The 23,039-nt window shown below is 36.9% G+C and overlaps 1 protein-coding gene across 5 annotated transcripts in view; it reads right to left on the minus strand.

The window, feature by feature from the left end:
• Window positions 1-23,039, minus strand: part of apbb2b (amyloid beta (A4) precursor protein-binding, family B, member 2b) — a 64,392-nt gene that overhangs the window by 8,308 nt on the left and 33,045 nt on the right. For 3 of the 5 annotated variants that reach the window (XM_067441790.1, XM_067441788.1, XM_067441789.1), the window contains exons 6-13: window positions 15,101-15,318; window positions 14,798-14,989; window positions 14,262-14,336; window positions 13,634-13,687; window positions 11,855-11,940; window positions 11,695-11,755; window positions 5,956-6,102; window positions 3,463-3,590 (exon numbers count right to left, since the gene is read on the minus strand). In XM_067441790.1, the coding sequence (XP_067297891.1) occupies window positions 3,463-3,590; window positions 5,956-6,102; window positions 11,695-11,755; window positions 11,855-11,940; window positions 13,634-13,687; window positions 14,262-14,336; window positions 14,798-14,989; window positions 15,101-15,318 (961 nt within the window). Of the gene's footprint in view, window positions 1-577; window positions 2,829-3,462; window positions 3,591-5,955; window positions 6,103-11,694; window positions 11,756-11,854; window positions 11,941-13,633; window positions 13,688-14,261; window positions 14,337-14,797; window positions 14,990-15,100; window positions 15,319-19,812; window positions 20,009-23,039 lie in introns of those variants that run through there. The other 2 variants (XM_067441792.1, XM_067441793.1) reach the window with 2 other exon arrangements.

A 23,039-nucleotide genomic window follows, 5' to 3' on the forward strand; every position in this document is an offset into this window, starting at 1 on the left:
AATGATTGGGTCAGAAAGATTTAAAATAATATATATTTTTACAAAATAATTACAAAGAAAAATATTTTATTTGGAGTAAAGTGCACATCAAGACCAAGTCCATGTCCACCTCATGTTAAAAAACAACCATTTTGATCAACAAACATGAATCAATAACTAATGCAGAAGAACAGACACTTGGTTTTTAACAACAAGAGTTGTGAATTTGAGTTTGTGTGTATGTGTGTGTGTTTGTGCATATGCTAAGAACTGCCTTTAAAGACTGATGGATGATGTGCCCTTTAGATGTAGACAATCAATTTAAAAACAGTTACTTAAAAGAAACATACACCCCCATTTCAAGCAGACATAAAATATGGTGTAAAATATAACCGTGGAGAAAAAACACACACCTCATCTACTATATGCAGGTGCACGTGGATGTCTAAGATGAATGAGTGTCTCTATACTTACACCTCCAGCTGTATCACACACAGTATCATTCTTTAACATTTCAGCTAAAAATAAACTATTATGAACAAAATGACCAGCCGGGCAATGGGAAGAATACAAATACCAAAAGAGTAAATCAATTTACCTCTCTCTGAATCCCGGAAAGCAGTCGAATAAAAGATTTTAAAAAAAGATGATGAGAAAATACACAAATAAGAAAGATTTCTGCATAAAACATTCCCAAACCTTTCTAACAATGGTCACATTCAATTCAATGCAACAACATGTGAATTATGAAGGATTTACACGGAAACACTTCTTTAGTTTCACAAATGAGTTCCAATGTGGTCAGGTATTTCAATGCATTCATTACAAATAGACCATAAAAAATTGCTTAGACAGGATGCATATCTTAACAACTGCTAAAACTTGCTGTGGGAATAATATATACTAAATTTTAAGAAAATATCAATTTCTAGCAATTTTTCAAGAGAAAGAGAGACACCAGCAGGTGTGACAAGAAAATGTAGACATTCATCAAGATGTATGTGACACCTCAAAACATGAGGATCTCTGTGTGCAGCCAGTAGAAGACATGAATATGTAACAGTGTGGTAATTAGAGATTTAACAGACAGAGAGAGAGAGAATAAAACCAGATGAACTGAATGCACTCAATAATGTCCAGAATGAACCTTAGGCTGGTAAGCCTGTTCAAACTGTTATGTTACAGCACCTCAGCAGGATTTGACAGAAAAATGTGCTGGAGGGTCAAGGAGAATCTACAAGGAGGGAACAACGCAAATGGACCGAGAAGAGAACCCTGAGGTTTCCCTGAGGAATTTGAAACAAAGGCATGTGTTCCAGTTTGCGTGGATGTGTGGGATGGTATCAGCGGGAAGGCCTGATCTGAGGGAACGCACAAGGAAGTTGCAGTCTCTTTCAAATGTGAACATCTTGCCGTGACCTAATTTAATAACAGCACACACAGTACTCCACAATACTATGCTCACCACAGTAAATGACAACAACGCGTAGAGTACATCCATAATTCTCTACTGAAATCTACACCTCCTCAATCACACCATCTGAAGCAATTCCACCCACTCCACCTTCTAACTGCCCTACTATTCCTCCATTCTCACTCCAGTACATACTTCCACTGAAAACAACTTGCAGAAAAAAAGCATTACATCTATTCATGCTATTGTCTCAAGTTTTAAAATTAAGTGATAGAAAGAAAGAAAAATACTCACATCTTGCTACAGCCTTGTCATAGCCCCTTTCTACAGATTTTCACCTCCTCGTCTCATCCCGCTCTATTAAAAACATGCAGCTCACCTCTCTATGCTCGATCTCTCTCTTCTTTTACCCCCTTCTCATTTTCGCTCTCTCTCCTTCCATCCAATCCCAGCGTTCCTTCTACCCTCCCCCTCCTGTTTCGCTTGTCGCTACGGTAACCTCCTCCGAGGTCTTGAGAGGAAAATGTTACTGATGGGCTTAGTGGAGTATTAGCATAGGAGGACACAATGATCACACACAAGCACATACTTACACACGCAGACTACACAATAAATCTGAAAAAGCCCAGCCTAAAGCATGATTCCTGTTGAGTGAACATATGAAGAGCGCCATCTGCTGGTCAGAGTATGCTACTGCTAACACTCAGTGAGGCAAAACTGTGATTCAGCATCCCTGATGAAGTATGCTGCATTCCACCCCTGCATCATTCACACACACACACACACACACACACACACTCTCACACACACACACACACACACACACACACACACACACACACACACACACACACACACACACACACACACACACACACACACACACACACACACACACACACACACACACACACACACACACACACACACACACATCAATCAGCTCTTCTGGGACTAAAGCAGGAAAAGTAACAATTCTTCAGACTGAGTATGTAAGAGATTCATTTAGAACATTTAAATGAACTCTCAGACACTCACAGCTACACATACGGGCAGCCCCTATAACACTGGATTAAACTTTCATTAGTCTCTCAATCATCAATCTTTTATTTCTGTCCTCCTTTCACTGGGGTGACTTCTTCAATCCAAAATCACTATAATGACCTTTAAGACTGTGAAGGGGCTGGAGGAGTGTCTCGATATCAGAATACATTAACACAGACACATTAAGTGAATCTCTTGCAGAGTGTTATAGATAATGAACACATGTGGAAAGTCACAGGTGCAGAGATGCTGACGTTTGCGGATCTAAAATCACTAATTAAAGTGAAATGTGAAGAATTTACAGCACATGCACCATCCACTAGAACTAGGCATTAGCCTATATTGAATAGTCACAATATGTTTATTATAATTTTGATAGATATCAAATTAACAATATTCTGTGAATGAGACAAACTGTCAGTTTCAAGTCTTTGTGCCGTCATTACAATATTTCATAAAAGAACATTAAAAAAAGTATATATATCTATATCTATATCTATATCTATATCTATATATATATATATATATAAATTATTTTAATTATTTTTCATCATATAGTATTTCCTTTTAATAGTGAAATGTACATTTACTTCACCTCCATTCAATAGCTTTTGTAGGTCACTTTATAGCGATTTAAATAGGCAGAAACTCGAAAAGACTGAGCCAACATTCAGTGGGTTACAGAGATTAAACATTATCGGTGTTGGTAGATGACCAGTCAGCCGAACAAGTGCAGCAAACTAGAAAATTAGCTCCTCGTAAATAAGACCCTGATGTCTGTGGCAGCTGTAACGTTTAATCTGATATCAAATCCCTTTTTGCCCCATCTGTGCCATTTCAAAAACTCTGAGATTTATGAACTAAGAGAATTTTAGAAACAGCATCTCCCATATTTTCATTAAGAGTTATTAAACATTCAGTTTCGTTCAGTTTAGCTCTGTCATTTATTAAACATTTCATAAACACTTCATCATTTAACATGTTCTCCTTAACTAAACCATAAAACCATGGCAACCGGCGTTTACCTTCCATTATCTCGGCCGACGCCCCACACACGGATGCTTGCGATTGGCTGAGAGTGTAGAACGCTACGATCCATCGGGTCAACCAGATTCAGCATGTTATTCTCCAGAATGAGGTACATATCTTTCCCCTGGATACACACGCACAATGCAAGAGAACAAGATGAGAGTTCAGTTTTAAAACCTAGTGAGCTTTCTTGCTGTCTAAGGCAGCTGCCTTCTAAGGCGTCGTACAAGTAGCACTCCTCTTATAAAATGTACACTAGGCTCTGCTTTGGTGTTAGCACATTTCTAAGTAAAAAACATGATGCTATAATGTTAAGCATAAAATGTATAACATACGCAAGTAATGGGTACAAAAAGTCGATTTTTAAATCTGAACCATTTTTTTTTTAACTATGCATTTGGTATTGAAATGTAAGCATATTGTAATCCATGTAATTTCAGACAGAACACACAGTAGCTCCATGTAGCTAAGATTAACTTAATTAATATTTTTTTTTTATTAATTTTAAATTAAATTGAAAAATTATTTAACTGATTTTTTTATACTTTGCTTTTTGGTATTGAATGAAATGTAAGTATATTATAATCCATTTCATTTCATACAAATAGCACAGGTTGAGTTGTTGCTAAATTAAAACTTGATACTCTTTAATGCATAACAGAAACAATAGGTACAATTTTCAGCTTATTTGTCAAACTGTTTAAATGTAATTTTCAAATTATAAAAGCTTTTTTTAGTATTAAATATTTATCAACCAATGTTTCTCCCGCTTCACTTTTTCACCCAATTTTACCGCAAAGAATACAATACCAAAACAAAGGTGTCTGAAACCGTCTACATTCTGGAACACCCTTTGAGTCTGAAGTGCACCTATGACGCCTTGAAATACTGGCCACGTAGGTATGGCCAGTATTTCAGACTAGATTTTAGAATCGATGTCACAAGCTACTATAAGGTCTAAGGATGCAAGTGCTTGTATGCACGTTGGAAGTAATGAATAAATGATCAGACCAGAAAATAAAAGGCAGAAGGAGAACAGAGGCTCTCTTCCTGTGTCCTGTCACAACACATTAAACTCTCTTTCTTACTCTTTCTTTTCTATGCGCTTGCTTTTTTTCCTGCATGACATTTTCAGCTTTCCCTCTTTTCATAACTTCTATTCTTTCTTGCATTGTCTCATTTTGTCCCTCTCTTTTTTAAATGTTACAAACAAGACACATATTTAGAAAAATTGTGTGTATTTTTGAATGAATATGTGTGTGCCCAGCTAAAAAAAAGACCATATAAATCTTAGGGTGCTTTCACACCTGAGCGTATATATCAGAACCTGGTGTATTTTTTCCCTTGGATCAGTTCGTTTAGGCAAATGTGAACACGGCAATTGCTCTCGGATCCGCACCAAAACAATCGCTCCAAGAATGAGGTGGTCTTGGCCCGAATGCAAACAAACTCTGGGGCGATTCGGTTGAGGTGTGAAAGCAATCCGACCCAAAGGACCAACGAACCAAATGTTATTATAATTCATAATGGGAAATATGCTATTTAAAAAGCAAAAGTGTCTGATTCTGTGTGTGAGCACAGTTAAAACAATTGCGCTTCTCTGTGCAAGAATGCTGTCCCGATGAAGCCTTGATTCCTGCTTTAGCTGCATTATAATATTTGTATAGTATTTATGTGTCTTGACCTAAGAGCTGACCTCTAGACAGCGCTGGAAAATCCAGAGAGAGCGCGTTTGAATTTGCTGCAGTATTAATATGAATGTAGTAGCCTATATATAGCCTATATATAGCCCATGGATGTTGTTTCCCGCTATAATTTAACAGCAGGAATGACAGCAACATTCATATAGTGTTTGTGTGTGTCTCAACAGTTACAAATAAAGTTACGATAAGCCCATAGAAAAAACCAGTCAATCATCTTCATAGATGATGCAGAGAAAACTCAATATGACCAATAAGAGGACAGTTACTCACATATGACTTGGTATGCTTTGAAACGTTGCCTTGTGAAAGTGAACCGAAACAAGAAAAAAAATGCAACATTGTAACAAATTGAGTGCTGTTTCGGAACAAAACAATTCTTGTTAGTTATGCATTTGTGAGTGTGTGTGTGTGTGTGAGAGAGAGAGAGAGAGAGAGAGAGAGAGAGTGTGTGTGTGTGTGTGTGTGTGTGTGTGTGTGTGTGTGTGTGTGTGTGTGTGTGTGTGTGTGTTTTTTGTGAAATATGAGGACACAAATGTGTATAATGACATGGGTATGACATAGGTATTACAAAGAGAAGGTGAAATATGAGACATTGGCTTTGTCCCCACTTTTCAAAATGCAGGATGACTTTTTTTTAGAGAGTAAAAATGCAGAATGTTTCCTATGATGGGTAGGTTTTGGGGTAGGGGGATAGAAAATACGGTTTGTACAGTATAAAAACCATTATGCCTATGGCATGTCCCCACATTTCACAAAAACAAACGTGTGTGTGTGTGTGTATCTCACCTCTCCCCAGATGCCCACAGTGTCTCGTATGTCATTCTTGCAGTAGGAGAGTTGACGGATGCAGTTATTCACAGCGACACTGCTTTTACCTGGAGCCAAGTCCTCTTCTGCCATCTCTACCCAGCCGAGAGAACGCACAGCAAAACACTGTAATAAACACAAAACCACTGATTAAGCACAAACACTGTAATATACAACTACAGTGCTACAACGACACACTTTATACAAATGAAAAGTAAAGCAAATATATGACTTAAGATTTAACAACCAAATTATTCACATGAACAAGTCCAGTTATATAGTATATTGTTATATACCTTTTGACCTTTTGCCACATTTCAGGCTTCAAACATAGAGATATAAAACTGTAATGTTTTGTGAAGAATCAACAAGTGGGGCATAATCATGAAGTGGAATGAAATTTATTGGATATTTCCAACTTTTTTAACAAATCAAAAACTGAAAAATTGGGCGTTCAAAATTATTCGGCCCCTTTACTTTCAGTGCAGCAAACTCTCTCCAGAAGTTCAGTGAGGATCTCTGAATGATCCAATGTTGACCTAAATGACTAATGATGATAAATAGAATCCACCTGTGTGTAATCACGTCTCCGTATAAATGCACCTGCACTGTGATAGTCTCAGAGGTCCGTTTAAAGCGCAGAGAGCATCATGAAGAACGAGGAACACACCAGGCAGGTCCGAGATACTGTTGTGGAGACGTTTAAAGCCGGATTTGGATACAAACAGATTTCCCAAGCTTTAAACATCCCAAGGAGCACTGTGCAAGTGATAATATTGAAATGGACCAAGACCTGGCTGTCTCTCTAAACTTTCAGCTCATACAAGGAGAAGACTGATCAGAAATGAAGGCAAGAGGCCCATGATCACTCTGGATGAACTGCAGAGATCTACAGCTGAGGTGGGAGACTCTGTCCAAAGGACAACAATCAGTCGTATACTGCACAAATCTGACCTTTATGGAAGAGTGGCAAGAAGAAAGCCAAGTCACCTGGGAGACACACCAAACATGTGGAAGAAGGTGCTCTGGTCAGATGAAACCACAATTGAACTTTTTGGCAACAATGCAAAACGTTATGTTTGGCGTAAATGCAACACAGCTCATCACCCTGAACACACCATCCCCACTGTCAAACATGGTGGTCGCAGCCTCATGGTTTGGGCCTGCTTTTCTTCAGCAGGGACAGGGAAGATGGTTAAAATTGATGGGAAGATGGATGGAGCCAAATACAGGACCATTCTGGAAGAAAACCTGATGGAGTCTGCAAAAGACCTGAGACTGGGACGGAGTTTTGTCTTCCAACAAGATAATGATCCAAAACATAAAGCAAAATCTACAATGGAATGGTTCAAAAATGTCAAAGTCCAGACCTGAATCCAATCGAGAATCTGTGGAAAGAACTCAAAACTGCTGTTCACAAACGCTCACCATCCAACCTCCATCCAAGGAGGAATGGGCAAAAAGTTCAGTCTCTCGATGTGCCAAACTGATAGAGACACACCCCAAGCGACTTACAGCTGTAATCGCAGCAAAAGGTGGTGCTACAAAGTATTAACTTAAGGGGGCTGAATAATTTTGTACGCCCAATTTTTCAGTTATTGATTTGTTAAAAAAGTTTGAAATATCCAATAAATTTCGTTCCACTTCATGATTGTGTCCCACTTTTTGGGACATCACATCATTATGTTTGAAACCTGAAATGTGGCAAAAGGTCGCAAAGTTCAAGGGGGGCGAATACTTTCGCAAGGCATACATATATAAACACATTTCGCTTCATATCCAAAATTCTCTGTAGTGAGAGAGATTAAACTGAGGAAATGCCTCTTTAAATTTTCACATGGTATCTTCTAAGAATAGCTGCTGTTAAAACATGTGCGAAAGAGAGAGAGTATGCGTACACATACACGATCATTTACACACACACACACACACACACACACACACACACACACACACACACACACACACACACACACACACACACACACACACACACACACACACACACACACACACACACACACACACACAGAGAGATCAAACAAGACCCTTTTTACTGGAAGATCTTTTCTTTCATCTTCCTCATGTTCCCCTCCTCCTTTCTCACCCGTATCTCATTCCCAACACCCCAAGAGCAGAATCATCTATCATTCAGTCTCTCCTCTTTTCTGACACTTTGTGATGAGGCTCCTCCATTAAGAAAGTGTTTGTGTGTGAGCGAGATTAATAATAGGCAGAATGTTGTCGTGCTCTTTAAATTTGATTTTAACTGCTGCTGAAAGAACAGATCCTCAAGAGCAAGATTGTGAGACACACAGATAGTGAGAAAGAAAGGGAGCAGGAGAGAGAGAGAGAGAGTGAGAGAGAGAGAGTGAGAGAGAGAGAGAGAGAAAGAGAGAGAGAGAGGGGGGGGGTATCCAACTTAGGGGGTGGATAACAGCATGAATGGCAGATGAACTCTCATCTTCTAACTCAAAACTGATCCAGTAACAGTTAAAAATTAAGATACAGTTAGATGCTGTATAGTTGCAATGCATAGAGCTGTATTCTTCATCTGTCTGTACAAGTATACACTACCATTGGAATAATTTAATATTCTGCAAGGGCACATTACATTGATCAAAAGTGACAATAAGACATGTATAATGTTGCAAACGATTTCTATTTCAAATAAATCATAAAAATTCTTATATTAAACATATATTAAGCAGCACAACTGTTTTTGAAGAAGAAGAAGAAGAAGAAGAAGAAGAAGAAGAAGAAGAAGAAGAAATTACTTTATTATGAAATCAGCATATTGGATATTAATTACTGAATGATTATGACACTAACACATGAGTAGGTCTATCACAATCATAAATCTTGTGCTGATGAATAAATTATGATACAAATAATTGATTAATGATTTAATTCTGTTTTTTTTCATGTCACTTACAGTGTAAGCCTAATAATAAGTTTTACTTGGAATTACTTGAAATTGTATATAATATAATAATAACTATGCTAATAAAATATGCCATATGATAAACTGTAATGCCTACATGAGCATATTAGAATGATTTCTGAAGGATCATGTGACACTCATGGACACTTTCATTGCAAAGTAAAAAGCAATGTGGACATCACATTATATATGTTACACAAATGTATTTGTATTTAACGTTTATAAACGCATGTGTATTTAAAGCTACACTGTGTAGCTTTTTTAGTTTATTCTTAGCTAAAATCACTTAGTTCTTTCAAAAATACATGTGCTCATTAATGTATATTTACTTCTTTCAAGTAATAAAGTATTCTCGTAAGTTTATAATATGCCATTGACAATACATACGGGTGAGGGGTTGGAATGCTGGTCGCCATGATGCCCCTCCTTGAAAGTACATTAGCCAAAGAGGGACATACCCGTAAATTCAAGCTTCGCTTTTCGCGTTTTAACACTCGATGGCAGTCATGAACGAGGCCGAACTGGAAGCCATGTTAATCTTGGACTAAATCGGCCACCGTAGGAGTTAAAACGAAATCGGAATTGAGAGGAACAGAAACTAATATTCACTGGATGATCATATACCTTTTCACCGCTAGATGGGGAAAATATCACACAGTGTAGCTTTAAAGCAAAGAAGTAAGCATCTGAGAATAAACTATTTTTTTTAAGAATAAACTAAAAAAGTTACAGTGTAGCTTTAAGGCATAATTTGATAAAGAAGTGATATTTGTGCTTTATATTAACAGCAAGGCTCATAATTGCTCCACTGATGATTTAACTTACTCTTATATAAAAAAATATTACAGTTACAAATTAGTCCTTGTACTCAATAATCCAGGCACCCATGCATGTGCATTTCTTTGAGCGGCCAGCAGATGGCACTCTATATCTAGAATTGCATAGGAGGTTAAACTCTCCTGACAGCAATACCAATTTCCCCTTATGTACTTTATGAAAGACATCATTAAATAATGTACCTGAAATCATTTGTTCCAAAAAAACATACATTTATCATGCAAACAAGCTCACTAATACCAATTACACAGTCATGTTACAGTAAAAGAGAACTCTACAGCATTCTTTAACAGGGCCAACAATTATATTTTTATTTTTAGGTATATTTGTTTTACATATAAAAATGCATATATTGTTGTTCCTTCAACATCTTTATTTATGTCCCTATTAACTAGCAGTTTTGTCATTGCATTTCTATCAAGACAATTCTCAGAAGAGATTACCAAGGTAATGGATACAAATATATGAATGCATTTGTGCTTTGCAGAATAGATCTTGTACAGAGACTTGCTACTGCCAATACATACACAAGTATACTGCTGCTGTACAAAATAGCATACATGAAACGTATCCGTATCAGATCTATACAGATGTCGCTAGGGAAGGTGGAGAGTTTCAGATGAACTCTGAAAGCACACTGCGAACTGCTACAGCAAACAATGACCAAAATAATTAAATGTTGAGCAGCAAGCTCATTGGCTGCAGATGCAACAGGAACCAATCAGCTTGTGCCTTGTAGTTAATGTAATTGTCAGCAGGTTGCGTTAAGGACCAATTAGCCTGTGCCATCTAGAGTTTCATGATAGAACTTAGTATATGTGTTAGCCTGAATGCCAGCCGAACTCACAACATTTGAGCTTGGGCAGTTCGGTCTGGACTTGATCCATAGAGGAGTAATTACACCTAAACAGAAACTGTTCGGACCAATCAAATTGTCAAGATGGACGATGACGGACAGATGATCAACAGTATAGTAATAATCCACGTCAACAAAGGCGCTTGGGTTGAATTTGTTCTAATCCTAAACAGAGAACTTGTACGTATATGCATTCACCTTCACTATTCTCCTTAAATTATTTAAGGACTTTTTTTTTTTTTTACAACACCGGCAACGATCGTTTACATTCATCTTTTTTTTCTAACGTTACTTATTCCAGCGTGCATGCAGACAGGGTTGCTACGTTTTTACATAACTTAGGGGGTAAAATGTCTGTCATTTTGGCACGGTTGTCTGCTAAAATTCGCATTCCTGGGTCTATATATCACATAATTGAGGTCGCTTAGACCCACTGACATGGAAAACTCCGGGAAAACCACAGACTTGGCGAGTTCTGTTGACATTTGACAACTATGCGTCGCTCCGTTGTTCTGATTGGTTGTAGGTCTATCTAATTGAGGTCTTTCCTGGTTCGGTTAAAACACGCCCCATAATCACAGCCCAATGGAGCAGTTTCAGACTCATATTCTGACTAGAATTGAGTGTGACAACGTCAGGCTTGATATTTCATATCACTCAAATAATCCTACTTGAAATATTGCATCGGTCAAAATATAAAATGTACATTTTGGTGGCTTAATGCAAAGAACATAACACATTTGAGTCTAATAATTACATTTCCGTTTAAGAGAAAAGGTCTTATTTGATATGACAGTAGCACAAGAGGTTTTCTTTAGTAAATGTTCATGTCTTGATTCATGTTTGTCTCCTACAATAGCAAGTCTGACTCTCATTCTTACAGTATGGCTTAAACCATATAATGTTGCAGTTCATAAAACAAACACCAGGCAATTGGTAACACCAGCTTCATTATACAGGATATTATACACATTTACTTCAAAGCTTGGTGAGTGTTCATTTGGATCCTGTTCTCAAGGCTAAAATAAGTTCTCTCTTTGAATAGCTGCAGTATGTGCAGAACAAACTCATGTGCTCTCACCTTGGCTTCAGGGTCACTGTTAATGCTGCTGGAATCTTCATCTTCCACAGGAGCTGGGTTTCTAAACACAGACACACAGTCAGAAGAGGAGTATGCATTTTAAATCTCACTTTACCCTCATTTTATTCTCAATCGTATTAATTTATTTTCTTTTCCACACCGTAGCTTGAGGGAGGCGTAGCGGAGAGTTGCGCCTTCAAACTCTTTCAGACTGGGGTCAGGGTTTATAGTGGCCGCCTGTAGATCCTGAAGCAGAGATAAAGCGGAGGTGCTTAAACACATGAACACAAACATACAGCCAAGCCACAAATATACAGCTTTTAGCCAGTGGGTTGAGTGTCGAGATCTGTGTTGATGTGGAGATCACGCAAAATAAAATAAGGCCTGTGCCATATAGTTCCTGTGATGAGTGATTAAACAAACTCAACTGAAAATGATTAACCAGTTTTAAAACAGACAGGTTGAACTCTGCACATTTAAAAAAATAAATATATATTATAAGGGTGAGGAGAAATTAGTGATTGAGAGCAAAAAGCATTTAAACTTAACAATTGAAATATCTAAATGAATAAATAAATAGTGTAAAATAATTCGATTTATCTAAATATATTTTTTCTTATTTGAATAAACCTCATTAAAGTTTGCTGTATATATCCACATATACTTAAAACAAGATACATTTCCTTGCGAAGCTAAACAAAACTGCATAATATTTTCTAAAAATGTATATATATATTAGGGCCGGGACTCGATTAAAAAAAATTATCTAATTAATTAGAGGCTTTATAATTAATCAAAATGAATCGCATTTTAATTGCATATAAATATTTGACCTGAGAACAGTGAGAAGTAATTTTTCACATGGTGAATTGTAGTATACCATTGAATAATGACTGAATACATAAGCCTAATCAACAAAATATTGTATTTATTTCAGTCCAGCAGACAGTGCCATGTTTGCCATTAAGTGTAGTAAAAGCATATTTGTGATATTTAAGGGCTCGATGTGCTGTGGTGATACGCAAATTACTTGTTGTATAGCTTGCACACAACCATGCTCTTGTCGACGCTTCCATCCTTTCGTTTTTTTAAACAAAATATCCCATCCACGGGGCCAAGCAAAGCAGTCTCATCAGCTTCTTCGTTCATGTTCACTATGGTTTGTTGTTGTCGTGACCAGGTCGTGACTCGTGACTCGTGAACTATGCTCGTGAACGCTAGTTGGTGTTCCAGTATAATAGGTCCGTCGAAACTCATTCATTGAAAAACGTTCCACGGCGCAAAAATAATTGTGCTTAAAATTATGTTATTTATTTTTTGCGTAATTAATCTTAATTATATATATATATTATATATATATATTAGGGCCGGGACTTTAACGCGTTAATTAAGATTAATTAATTACGGGACTTTAACGCGCTAAAGTCCCGGCCCTAATATATATATATATATATATATATATATATATATATATATATATATATATAATTTTAAGGAAATATATCTGTAATTGAGTTTTTTCTTACCCCATCTGGCAATTTTTGTTTGTTTTAAGCATAATAACATAATTTAGTGAGGTTCACCTTAAATCAAGAAAAAAACTATTTTATTTTGCGATTAAACGATTTTTGCAGTGCAGGCAGACAAAAGACCAAAGCCATGCTCAGAAGAAAGGTTCAAGGTCAAACGTTCGGGTATAAAGGAAGGTATAAAGCAGTACAGGATCTCAGAGCACAACTACACCAGTAGAACATATCTACAGGTAGACACACTTGTTTTTGTTTTGTTTTAAAAAAATCTTTTGTTCAATTTCAAAATATGGGCTCAATTCACCTGCCATTGGCCAAAAGTGAAAAGCAGATTGACAGTAGTTCCCTGAGAATTCTGCTGTGTATTTGGCTCTGCAGTTCAATAAAAAAAAACTGCCTGGGGTACTAACCTTCCAGATCTCACTATCAATCTTTCCCACTGCAAAATCACTCCATGGCTGTTTCTGCACCATTATTCACACACAAATGTACAAACAAGGAGGACAAGGTTGAGGGATCAAGGGTGGGAGGGTGGAGAGAGACAAGACAGGGTTGTTAGATCACTCAACAAGCATGTGTGTGTGTGTGTGTGTGTGTGTGTGTGGGGGCATGTTTTGTGAAATATGAGGACACAAATGTGTATAATGACATAGGTATGACATAGGTATTACAAGGGGAGGGTGTAATATGAGGACATTGGCCTTGTCCCCACTTTTTAAAATGCTTATATATCATACAGGATGAGTTTTTTTTAGAAAGTAAAAATGCAGAATGTTTCCTGTGATGGTTAGGTTTATGGGTAGGGGCAGTGTAAGGGGATAGAAAATATGGTTTGTACAGTATAAAAACCATTATGCCTATAGAATGTCCCCATATGTCACAAAAACAAACGTGTGTGTGTGTACAGTATCTGGCTGTTGGGTGTTTGGTTGTGATTTGATTAGATGCAGTTGATATTGCACTCTCCGTTGGCAAGAATCAGATGAGATCAAAAAATTTATTTCCACTGCATTCTGAGAGTAAACGAGTAAACATTACCTTATCCTCTTCCCGATGGCGTGTCTCAGAGTGCCTGTCCTTTCCTGGCATTATCTGTAGGGATGAGGACCGAGGCTACACACACACAAACATACAATACACATAGTTTTAGCTTCATCAATGTACATTCATCAAGTATGACCAATATCCATATATTTCACAATATATTTATTTTTATCAATACAATATAGACTACAGGTCAAAAGTTTGGTCAATCAGATTTATAATGTTCTAATGTTTTTTTTATTATTATAATTTCGTATAAATGCTGTTTTGATACATTAAATACATTACGGTCATAACAACTTGAACTATATTAAGCATTTAACCAGCTCCATTTATCCATAGCAACTGAAGTACTGTCACATCTGTAATGGCATTGGAATTCTAATTATTTTCTGAACTATAATTTGTGTTAAGTTTAGGTCTCATCTATTTATTTTCCACAACCAAATCATACTCATTGTGAAAGCTAAACACCCAAAGAATGGCAGGATATTGTCCATACTGTATGGGACATTGATAAAAAGACTTACAAAGTAGCAGCTGTTGACGAATCCACAGGAAGGAACATTGCCGTCAGAGGATGAGGAAGAGTTTGAGGACAGGACAGGGGTAGGTTCCAGGCATGAAAAAGACGGGATAGGGGCTGGGTCAGATGAGCTGTCGGAAGTGGTGCTGCCTGAGCGACTTGACGCTCCGAAAAACACGTCGGCATGAGACATCGACTAGAAGAAACCAAAGAGATACATTGGTCAATGTGTATTTATCAACAGTTGGTTTGCTTTAACCAAGTAACACGTCCAGTTTGTGTACCTCACGTGATTTTAAAGTTTTACCTCGTGGTCTGGAGTGGGCGAAGGCGACAGGGAGCCCAGGGAGTGTTTGCGGCTGTCATGGCTGGGTCCAGTTGGCACCGGGTGGCATGGGGCGGGTCTCTCCCACTGTGTGGTGCCCGTTGGAATGTGCCAGTAATAAATACCAGCCATGTCTGTCATCATCTTCCATCCTGGAGGCAAATCAGGGTCTGTCTGAAATGACTGCTCCCCCCAGATATCTGTAAATGCAAATACACATGGTCAGGTGAGGTCCAAGACTCCTGCGACTGGGTGGTGCGACCAAAACCTTGTATTCAGGCACGAGTAATTTCATAACACGATATTTATCGCTATACAACTTGAAAAATGAGGAGGGGGGAGATGACAATGCACTTTTTAGCTACTACTGCTGCACAAAATCATGTCACTGAAGATGTACTACATTTTTTATATATTTTTTTTTCTAAATATTTGGAATTTGAAAAACAAAAGATAAGATTATTCATCATAAATTAATAATCTATAAATCTAATATTATTAACAATAGACTCTAAATTCAACTACACATTGTGCCTAACGAAACACATTCATTTATTTTCCGTACTATGCCTTGATTAGTTTGAGATATATAAATCTCGCATTGCTCCATGTTTCTTTTGTCGTTGTTATGTGTAAATAAATATTAGTGTGAAGTAGTCCTGACTTGCACAGATAAATACTTATGAAAATATCTACAATGATATAAACGGTACAGCAAAATCTTTATTGGTTTACACTTTTCTATTGTAGCATGGTATTATCATACTGCCCAGTCAGTCTCCCAAAATATGGGCGACATTTCAAGTGTCAACCAAAAAATTAAAAAAACAAAAGAATGAGTCTGTTCATTTCTGTATGTTTCTGTGGGAAATGAGTGCCCTGCAATACATTATTAATACGATTGTGTTTTAATTGTTAATTGTTAATGGCACAAAAAATTAAGAAATCTTAAACACTACAGTCTTCATGACAGAAACTTAATGAAGTTGTTGCAATCTCATGTGAGTAACAAGCTGTTGGTGGGGAGAGGATTTTTTTTTTTTTTTTTGATTAAAGAATATATATAACAATATTAAAGAATATGAGGACACGAGAATTAAAAATAAAATAATCAAGTGCAAAAATAAATCTTTATAATTAAAGGCATAGTATGTAAGTTTCGCCGCTAGAGGTCGCTTATTCAAAACAAAGGCATAGCTTGATGGCGCAGTGAATGAGTGTGGAATCATGGGAGTTGTAGTCTTAAATCTTCACCTCCACAGCTGATGGAAAGGAAAACAAAGAACTTGGGCAAAAATCATGTTCATGGATGAGCAAATGTCTTATAGTTTTATTAACGTTACGGTGGTATAAAGCAGGACGTGCCGAGAGCCATTGGGAGCGAATGCCAATGAGAAAAACCTGTGCAAAAGTCTTTTATTATGCTTATGCTGCAGTCAGCTGCTTCCACTCTTTTCGTTGAGTATGTGGAGTAATGCAGTGCTGTTTTACATGGTAAAAACAATCATACTAAATAGATTTGAGCTTGGGGGTTGAAAGTTATGTTATAACATTACTTTGTGCGTTCGCTAGGTGGCTGCTCTGAGATACTTGCACTTTTCAGTAATCTAGATCGATATTAGAATATCATATTAATAAAAACAGGATGTCTAAATGACTGATGCTACATGACATGCAATTCATTTTAATAAATAATGTATGGAGGAGAAAGCTCTCTCTGATTAGTCTTTGTTAGCCATTTGACAAAATAGTGTTGTCTCTGAGGCATGGTAAAACGTTACTTTTGGTGACTCAAGAAAACAAGCGATTCAAAGAATAAGACTAACCATGTTGTGCTGCATAATAATGATTCGTTAACTGTTGATAAATGTGTATCAGTCTAATAAAACACATACTATATAAAAGCGTCTTTGGTGTTTCCATGGTTTCTATGGAAATGAAAAGTACAGCAGATATGACGTCATTGACAGGCGATCCAAAGACATTGGTTACGTAACACTGGTTAAAATAGATTTCGCTGGTTTTAAATATTTTTGGAAACATTTGGCATAAAGTAGGTAAACAAGCCAACAAAATATATAACAGGGTCTAGAGGTTTTTGGATATTTAAATCTAAAAATCTTACATGTTGTGCTTTTAATATTGCAATATTCCATTCCAACACTGAAGACACTTACCCAAATCTAAAATAATTTTGTGTAATAATAGCGTGTTGCTACCAAGAATAAGCAACTGGGAGACTATCATACTGTAAAATCTTTCTCTCTCAAACATGAACTTGCTACTGTTCTGTTTGTCTTCGGTCAGCAGCTGGGAATGTTTGTTTCGCGTTTCAGATGTTAGTAAGAGCATTATTCACACAATGCAATCTTGGTGAGGAAAACCACACATACACACAGTAAACCACTGCAGTCTGCTACACATATGCTGAACAGATTCAAGCCAGGAAACACGTCCTCACCGAAACCATGAAGCTGTGACATTCAGTGTGTGTGTTTAAAACAACTTTAAGGAGATTCTCAAAGGGCATTTTGATCATTTCCTATGCAGTCCTGCCACAAGTATGCAAAAAGCAGTATGATGTCTGAATACTCAGAATGATACTAGACTGTAGGCTGGGCGATTTTTATTTCATATGATATCGATATATAACATTTACCACTAATGGGGAAGGAAATGCTTTCCACATATTTGTTATTCCTTAAGAATGTATGTAAACTTGTTTGTTCACAATTAAACTCCACAGACAAGCTACCTTTTAATTTAGGGCCCCATGAAATACATACAATTTTCCCCTAAATTCTATGTTTTCCATTTTATTTTTAGGGGATTCTGTGTTTTATGAATTAATACAAAGTTATATACACTTTAACAATGTAATCAATCTCTTAAAATGTAATCAGATGAAAATATAACAATTAATTTACAAAAAAAAATGTTGCACAACATAAGTGTATAAATGTAATGCATGGATGAGAAAAATATTTTGGTTGTATGATATACCTTAGAAATAATAATAGTATTATTATTACATTGAGAGGTACATTTTAGTATACAGTAGTGATGTATTTAAAACTATATATTGTCATAACTTCTTGAATTTAAACCAAACTTTTCGTTTTAGTTTCAGTTTTAGTTTCAGGGTGTATTTGATGGTACAGTCTTTCTTAAATTAAATTTTCCTCATTGGGCCAAACTGTTCTCATTGCTTAACCGTTCCATTCAGTGCCGGCCCAGCTGGTATGGATATGGTTTCATTCTCCAATGTGGGGATTATAACAGAGCTCTTTGGAATCTAATACAAATGCATTAGGAGGATGATCAAGTATTTCTTTTAATTTTATTATTAACTTGCGTTAACTTCAAAGTAGCACACTTATCCAGCCAGGCAACAGGTCATATTTAGCTAATGTGACCTTAAAAACGTGGGTAAAAATATTATGTAAAATATTATTAAATATTGTGATCTAGAACAGACCAATTCACCTCACAGGCTTCTTTAGACATCTTCATTTACAAGTTATATGACACAACTTATATAATAATATTAAGGTTTTTATTAGTATTTAAAATAGATTTTATTTAATGTTTTATATTTTCATTTTAGTTTAAGAGTTAGTATTTTTGTGTCATTTTAGGCTATTTGTTTTGTATGTTTATTTTTATTTCAGTTTTATTTTAGTCACTTTAGTAGCCTAAATTAAGTTAAATGAAATTAACCTTGATAGCTAAAATAAAATAAGTTTTTTTAATATTGTATTTCATTTTAGTTAACACTTTTTTTTCTCCCAAGTAACGAAAATGTTTTTATTTTATTTTATGGTTTTAGTTTGAATTAACTATAATAATAACCGTGTGAGTAATGTGAGAAGCATTTGAACAACAGGACGAGTTGAGTAGCCTCACTGTTGCTCTCAGGCATGTCTCACCTTATTGAGACTTAATAATTAACTAAGAGAACTGACTAACTGAGTGAAACAGCTATTAGCCAGCATGTATAGCTAATCTAATCTTCAAGCATGCTAAGTGAACATGAGTGCTTATCAGAAACGTCTCCTCTACCCAAGTTCCCTTTTAGTAGGACGATGAGGCACTGCAGTACAGTAGCTGTAGTGTTCTTTTAATACTGAGTATTATGCCACGGTGCATTACGGGACTTGTAGTCCCTGATATATAAGTGGGTCACTACAGCCGCCTAAAAACCTCATCGCAGTTCTCTGAGACAACAATACCTTCATGCAGATTCAAATACACAGAAATAGAGACAATAATCAGGTTGACATTTAATAATATTGTGTATTTTTCTGCAAAAAACCCCAGCTAATTCATTTTAAACACACACAAACAGTGTGCTAGCTTATACTGTAGTTATTTTCTTTAGCCTAGTTTTCTCTGTTAGATCTAAAATTCGACCCACTTTCGATAGTCTCTCTCTTCTGCATTCATGTGGCGGGCAGAGGGGGAGGGGAGGACAGCTGTAAAATCCGTGCACACACGCACACACGAACCGAAGTGCCATGAACATATGCACAAACTTTAGTATTCCTGACCACACAGCTTGTGACACCCTTCACTGCATCTTCCCTCCTTCCTTATCTCTCTTCTCAGCCTGCATTTATGAGCATGCAACGGAGACGCGTAGCTACATGCGCAGCACTGACTCACAACCAGACACACCGACACACAGTACCTACCCTCGTAATTCACTATAACAATGGCCAACATGTAGTCTTTACCCAGCATCATGACTGAGCAGCCGCAAGAAGAGAGGATGACATGAGAAGAGAGAGGAAAGCAGAGGTAGAGCCAGAGAGAGACAGAGGGGGCGAGCGACTGATGGAGAAAGGGAGAGGGAGAGACGGGGTGGGTGAGAATGCGAGAGCAACAGACTCTGTTTATTTGCCGTTTATTTTTTATCTAAATCTGGCAGGAAGAGAGATATCAGCTTCCTGTCGATCCCGGACACGCAATTGGTCACCCAGCCAATCGAACCCACCTCCTTCGGCAAACGTTCTGTCACCCCGGCAACCCCGAGATCATTTTTCCTGCAGTGTCACCCAACGCGTGTTCATGTGACCTTGGTATGACAAGACACAGAAACGGTGGGAGAGCAATGGATGTGCAAGAATTATGCATAACAGTCTGCTCCGGTGATGCCAGCTAACATCTGGGTGTAAAACCAGTTTGCAGCTGTCCATTACTCAGCATGCTGGCTAAACAGACCTGCCACACACCTGTGAGGTTTTCCTGTCTACTGAGAGAGATATTGACAGACCCTGTGTCAATGGGAGACTGGTTTGAGTGACAGTCAGGGGGCAGAGAGGAGACTCATTACCACAGGAACTGCCATTTTGACTCGCCACAGTAATACTACAAAAAATCCAAAGTCAAACTACATGGGTTGCATGTATAGTTCACCCAAAAATGATAGTTGTATAGTTCACACCAAAAACTCCACTTTTACATTACACAACATTTACCGCTCACACTCACTGGTAAAATGACGTTCGCTCAAATTTGCTCCGAGATGAAATTTCTACGTCTTTCTGTTTCTGTTTGTGTACTTACTCTCAATTACAGTTAGTAATTCTAAGTAATTACAGTAAGTAAATTACAGTAACTAATTTAGAAAACAGGATATTTGTGAAAATTCATTAAAAGCAATTTTATATGAAGTGGTATAAATTAACATGATGCGACTTCACTGGATGCAGAGCTACTGCAAACATATACACATAACTATGATCAGATGATTTCTTTACTGCTTTTTTCTCCCCACTGTAATTTTTGTTGTATGTTTATTTTGTCATTGAAAGGAAAGCGTGCAGCACATATTTACATAATGATATAAGCTACACTCTCATCAGCGTGGGCGGTGTTGGGTTGGATGTTGACAGTATAGCACTGCAAATGTATTTCAAACTTCTTTTTACCCCTAAGGAAAGAACAGGGGAAAAAAAGAAAAAAAAAACTTTGCTATATCACAACATTAATCTTTGCTAACTCAGGTTCTCCACACTCCCTTTCAATTTCTTCTTCTTAGTTCTTAACTTTTTTTAACTGTTTACTGTGCATTTATGTAGGTTCACAACTTCATTAAAACAATATTTGAACTTCATAACCAGTGTTGCCACAGTTACTTTAAAAAAGTAATCTAATTACTGATTGCTCCTTTAAAAAGTAACAGTTACTTTACAGATTACTTGATTTTAAAAGTAACTAAGTAAGATTACAAATTACTTTATTAGTTACATTCAGCAGTTGCCGACAACACCCCTGCCGCCTCAACATAGAAATGACAACCATTTTTGGCAACACACTTAATTGGAGGTGCATTTTTAACAGTAACGTCAACAATGTATCTCCTTTTAAATTGAAATTAAAAAATATTTCCTGAAAAAATACTCTCCCAGAGACACGAGAAAAATGCAAAAATACATTTTTAAATATTTTACTAAGAAAAATGACTCAAATAGTAACTCACAGTGACTTTGATACGTTACTTTAATCTGATTACTGGTTTGGAAATAGTAATGCGTTAGATTACCCGTTACTGGAAAAAAGTAGTCCGATTAGAGTGAGGTGTTACTAAGTAACGTTTTACTGGCATCACTGTTTTTAACCGTAGACCTATTGCTTATTTCACATATTCTAAAACAAACATATCACAAAGGGCATTCTGGGTTGAGCGAGCGGCCCTAAGCAGAATGAGTGAGCGGAACAGAATCTTCAGAAAAGCATTTTCCACTCCGGAGGAAATATCACCGCTCTGTTCACATGCTCAGTTCCAAACCTATGTGATTTTTCAAACCTGTGTAACACAATAGTGACTACTTTCATTAACGGAAAAAGCAGCATCAACATTCTTCAAAATAGAACATTTACATACAAAGTTATAATTCACGAGTTTGTGTGCCCATATAATCTTCTCAAATCTTCAAATCTGGTAAACAGATTTGGCTTGCTGTCTGCTATAGAGGGGCTGGGAGAGGATATTCTACCTGAGCTCTGATTGCCCCCCATAACAGGCAAAATTGAATGAGTGAAAGAATGAATGAATGAGCCATTTATATAGCGCGCTTTACACTCGTGTCATGGATCTCTCCTAAACCTGTACAAAAATTTTACAAAAGGAGGAGCAGGGGAGGAGGAGGGATGCTGCAGGTAAGACGCTGGTTTTATACCTTGGTATTAATTGAAAGATTAGATGGACGTACTCCTCCCGAAATTATGTTTAATAACTTCACTTTATAATAGCTGCACAGTCAAACTAACATCTGCCTATACAAGCACATGTGACAATATTCAACTGAATATTTTTTAAATTAAATACACGTCGCCTCGGCCACCTGTAGTGTGATTAACTTGTATACACGTTGAACAACGCCAAGTTACGATTGCATTATCTAAGTCTGTTAGTCCACTGCACAAAATAAAGTCTTTACATGACATTGTAAGATTAATTATTGTTTTGATCCAACTAAAATCAGCCACTTAACACTAACATGTGCTTGTCAAACTTCAAAAAGCATTTAAAATCCCTCACTGCAAATTTCAGATCTCACTTGTGAGTTTTTTTTTTTATTCTTTTACTTTTTTAAACTTGATAGTTAATGGTAACTGTCCACATGGAAAAGAGCAGCATAAAGATTCTGTTTCACTTATTTTGTGGTTCACATCTTACACGTGAGAGAGTAAATGAAAACACAATTTTAAGAAATGTACACAAAATAGTAAACATGCTTTTAACGAGCTTTCCTTCACAGCCTCAAACCAGACACACACTGTGCTGCGTTTACCTAGCTCACACTCTAGTGAAGTGAAAAGTACAAACACACAAAAACCTCTCTGCCAACACACTTCAATTAAACTGAAAACCACACATACCACATGAGTGCACCATATCCACTACACTAGTCCA

Source organism: Pseudorasbora parva, chromosome 4 (genome assembly GCF_024679245.1).
Source record: "Pseudorasbora parva isolate DD20220531a chromosome 4, ASM2467924v1, whole genome shotgun sequence".
Lineage (NCBI taxonomy): Eukaryota > Metazoa > Chordata > Actinopteri > Cypriniformes > Gobionidae > Pseudorasbora > Pseudorasbora parva.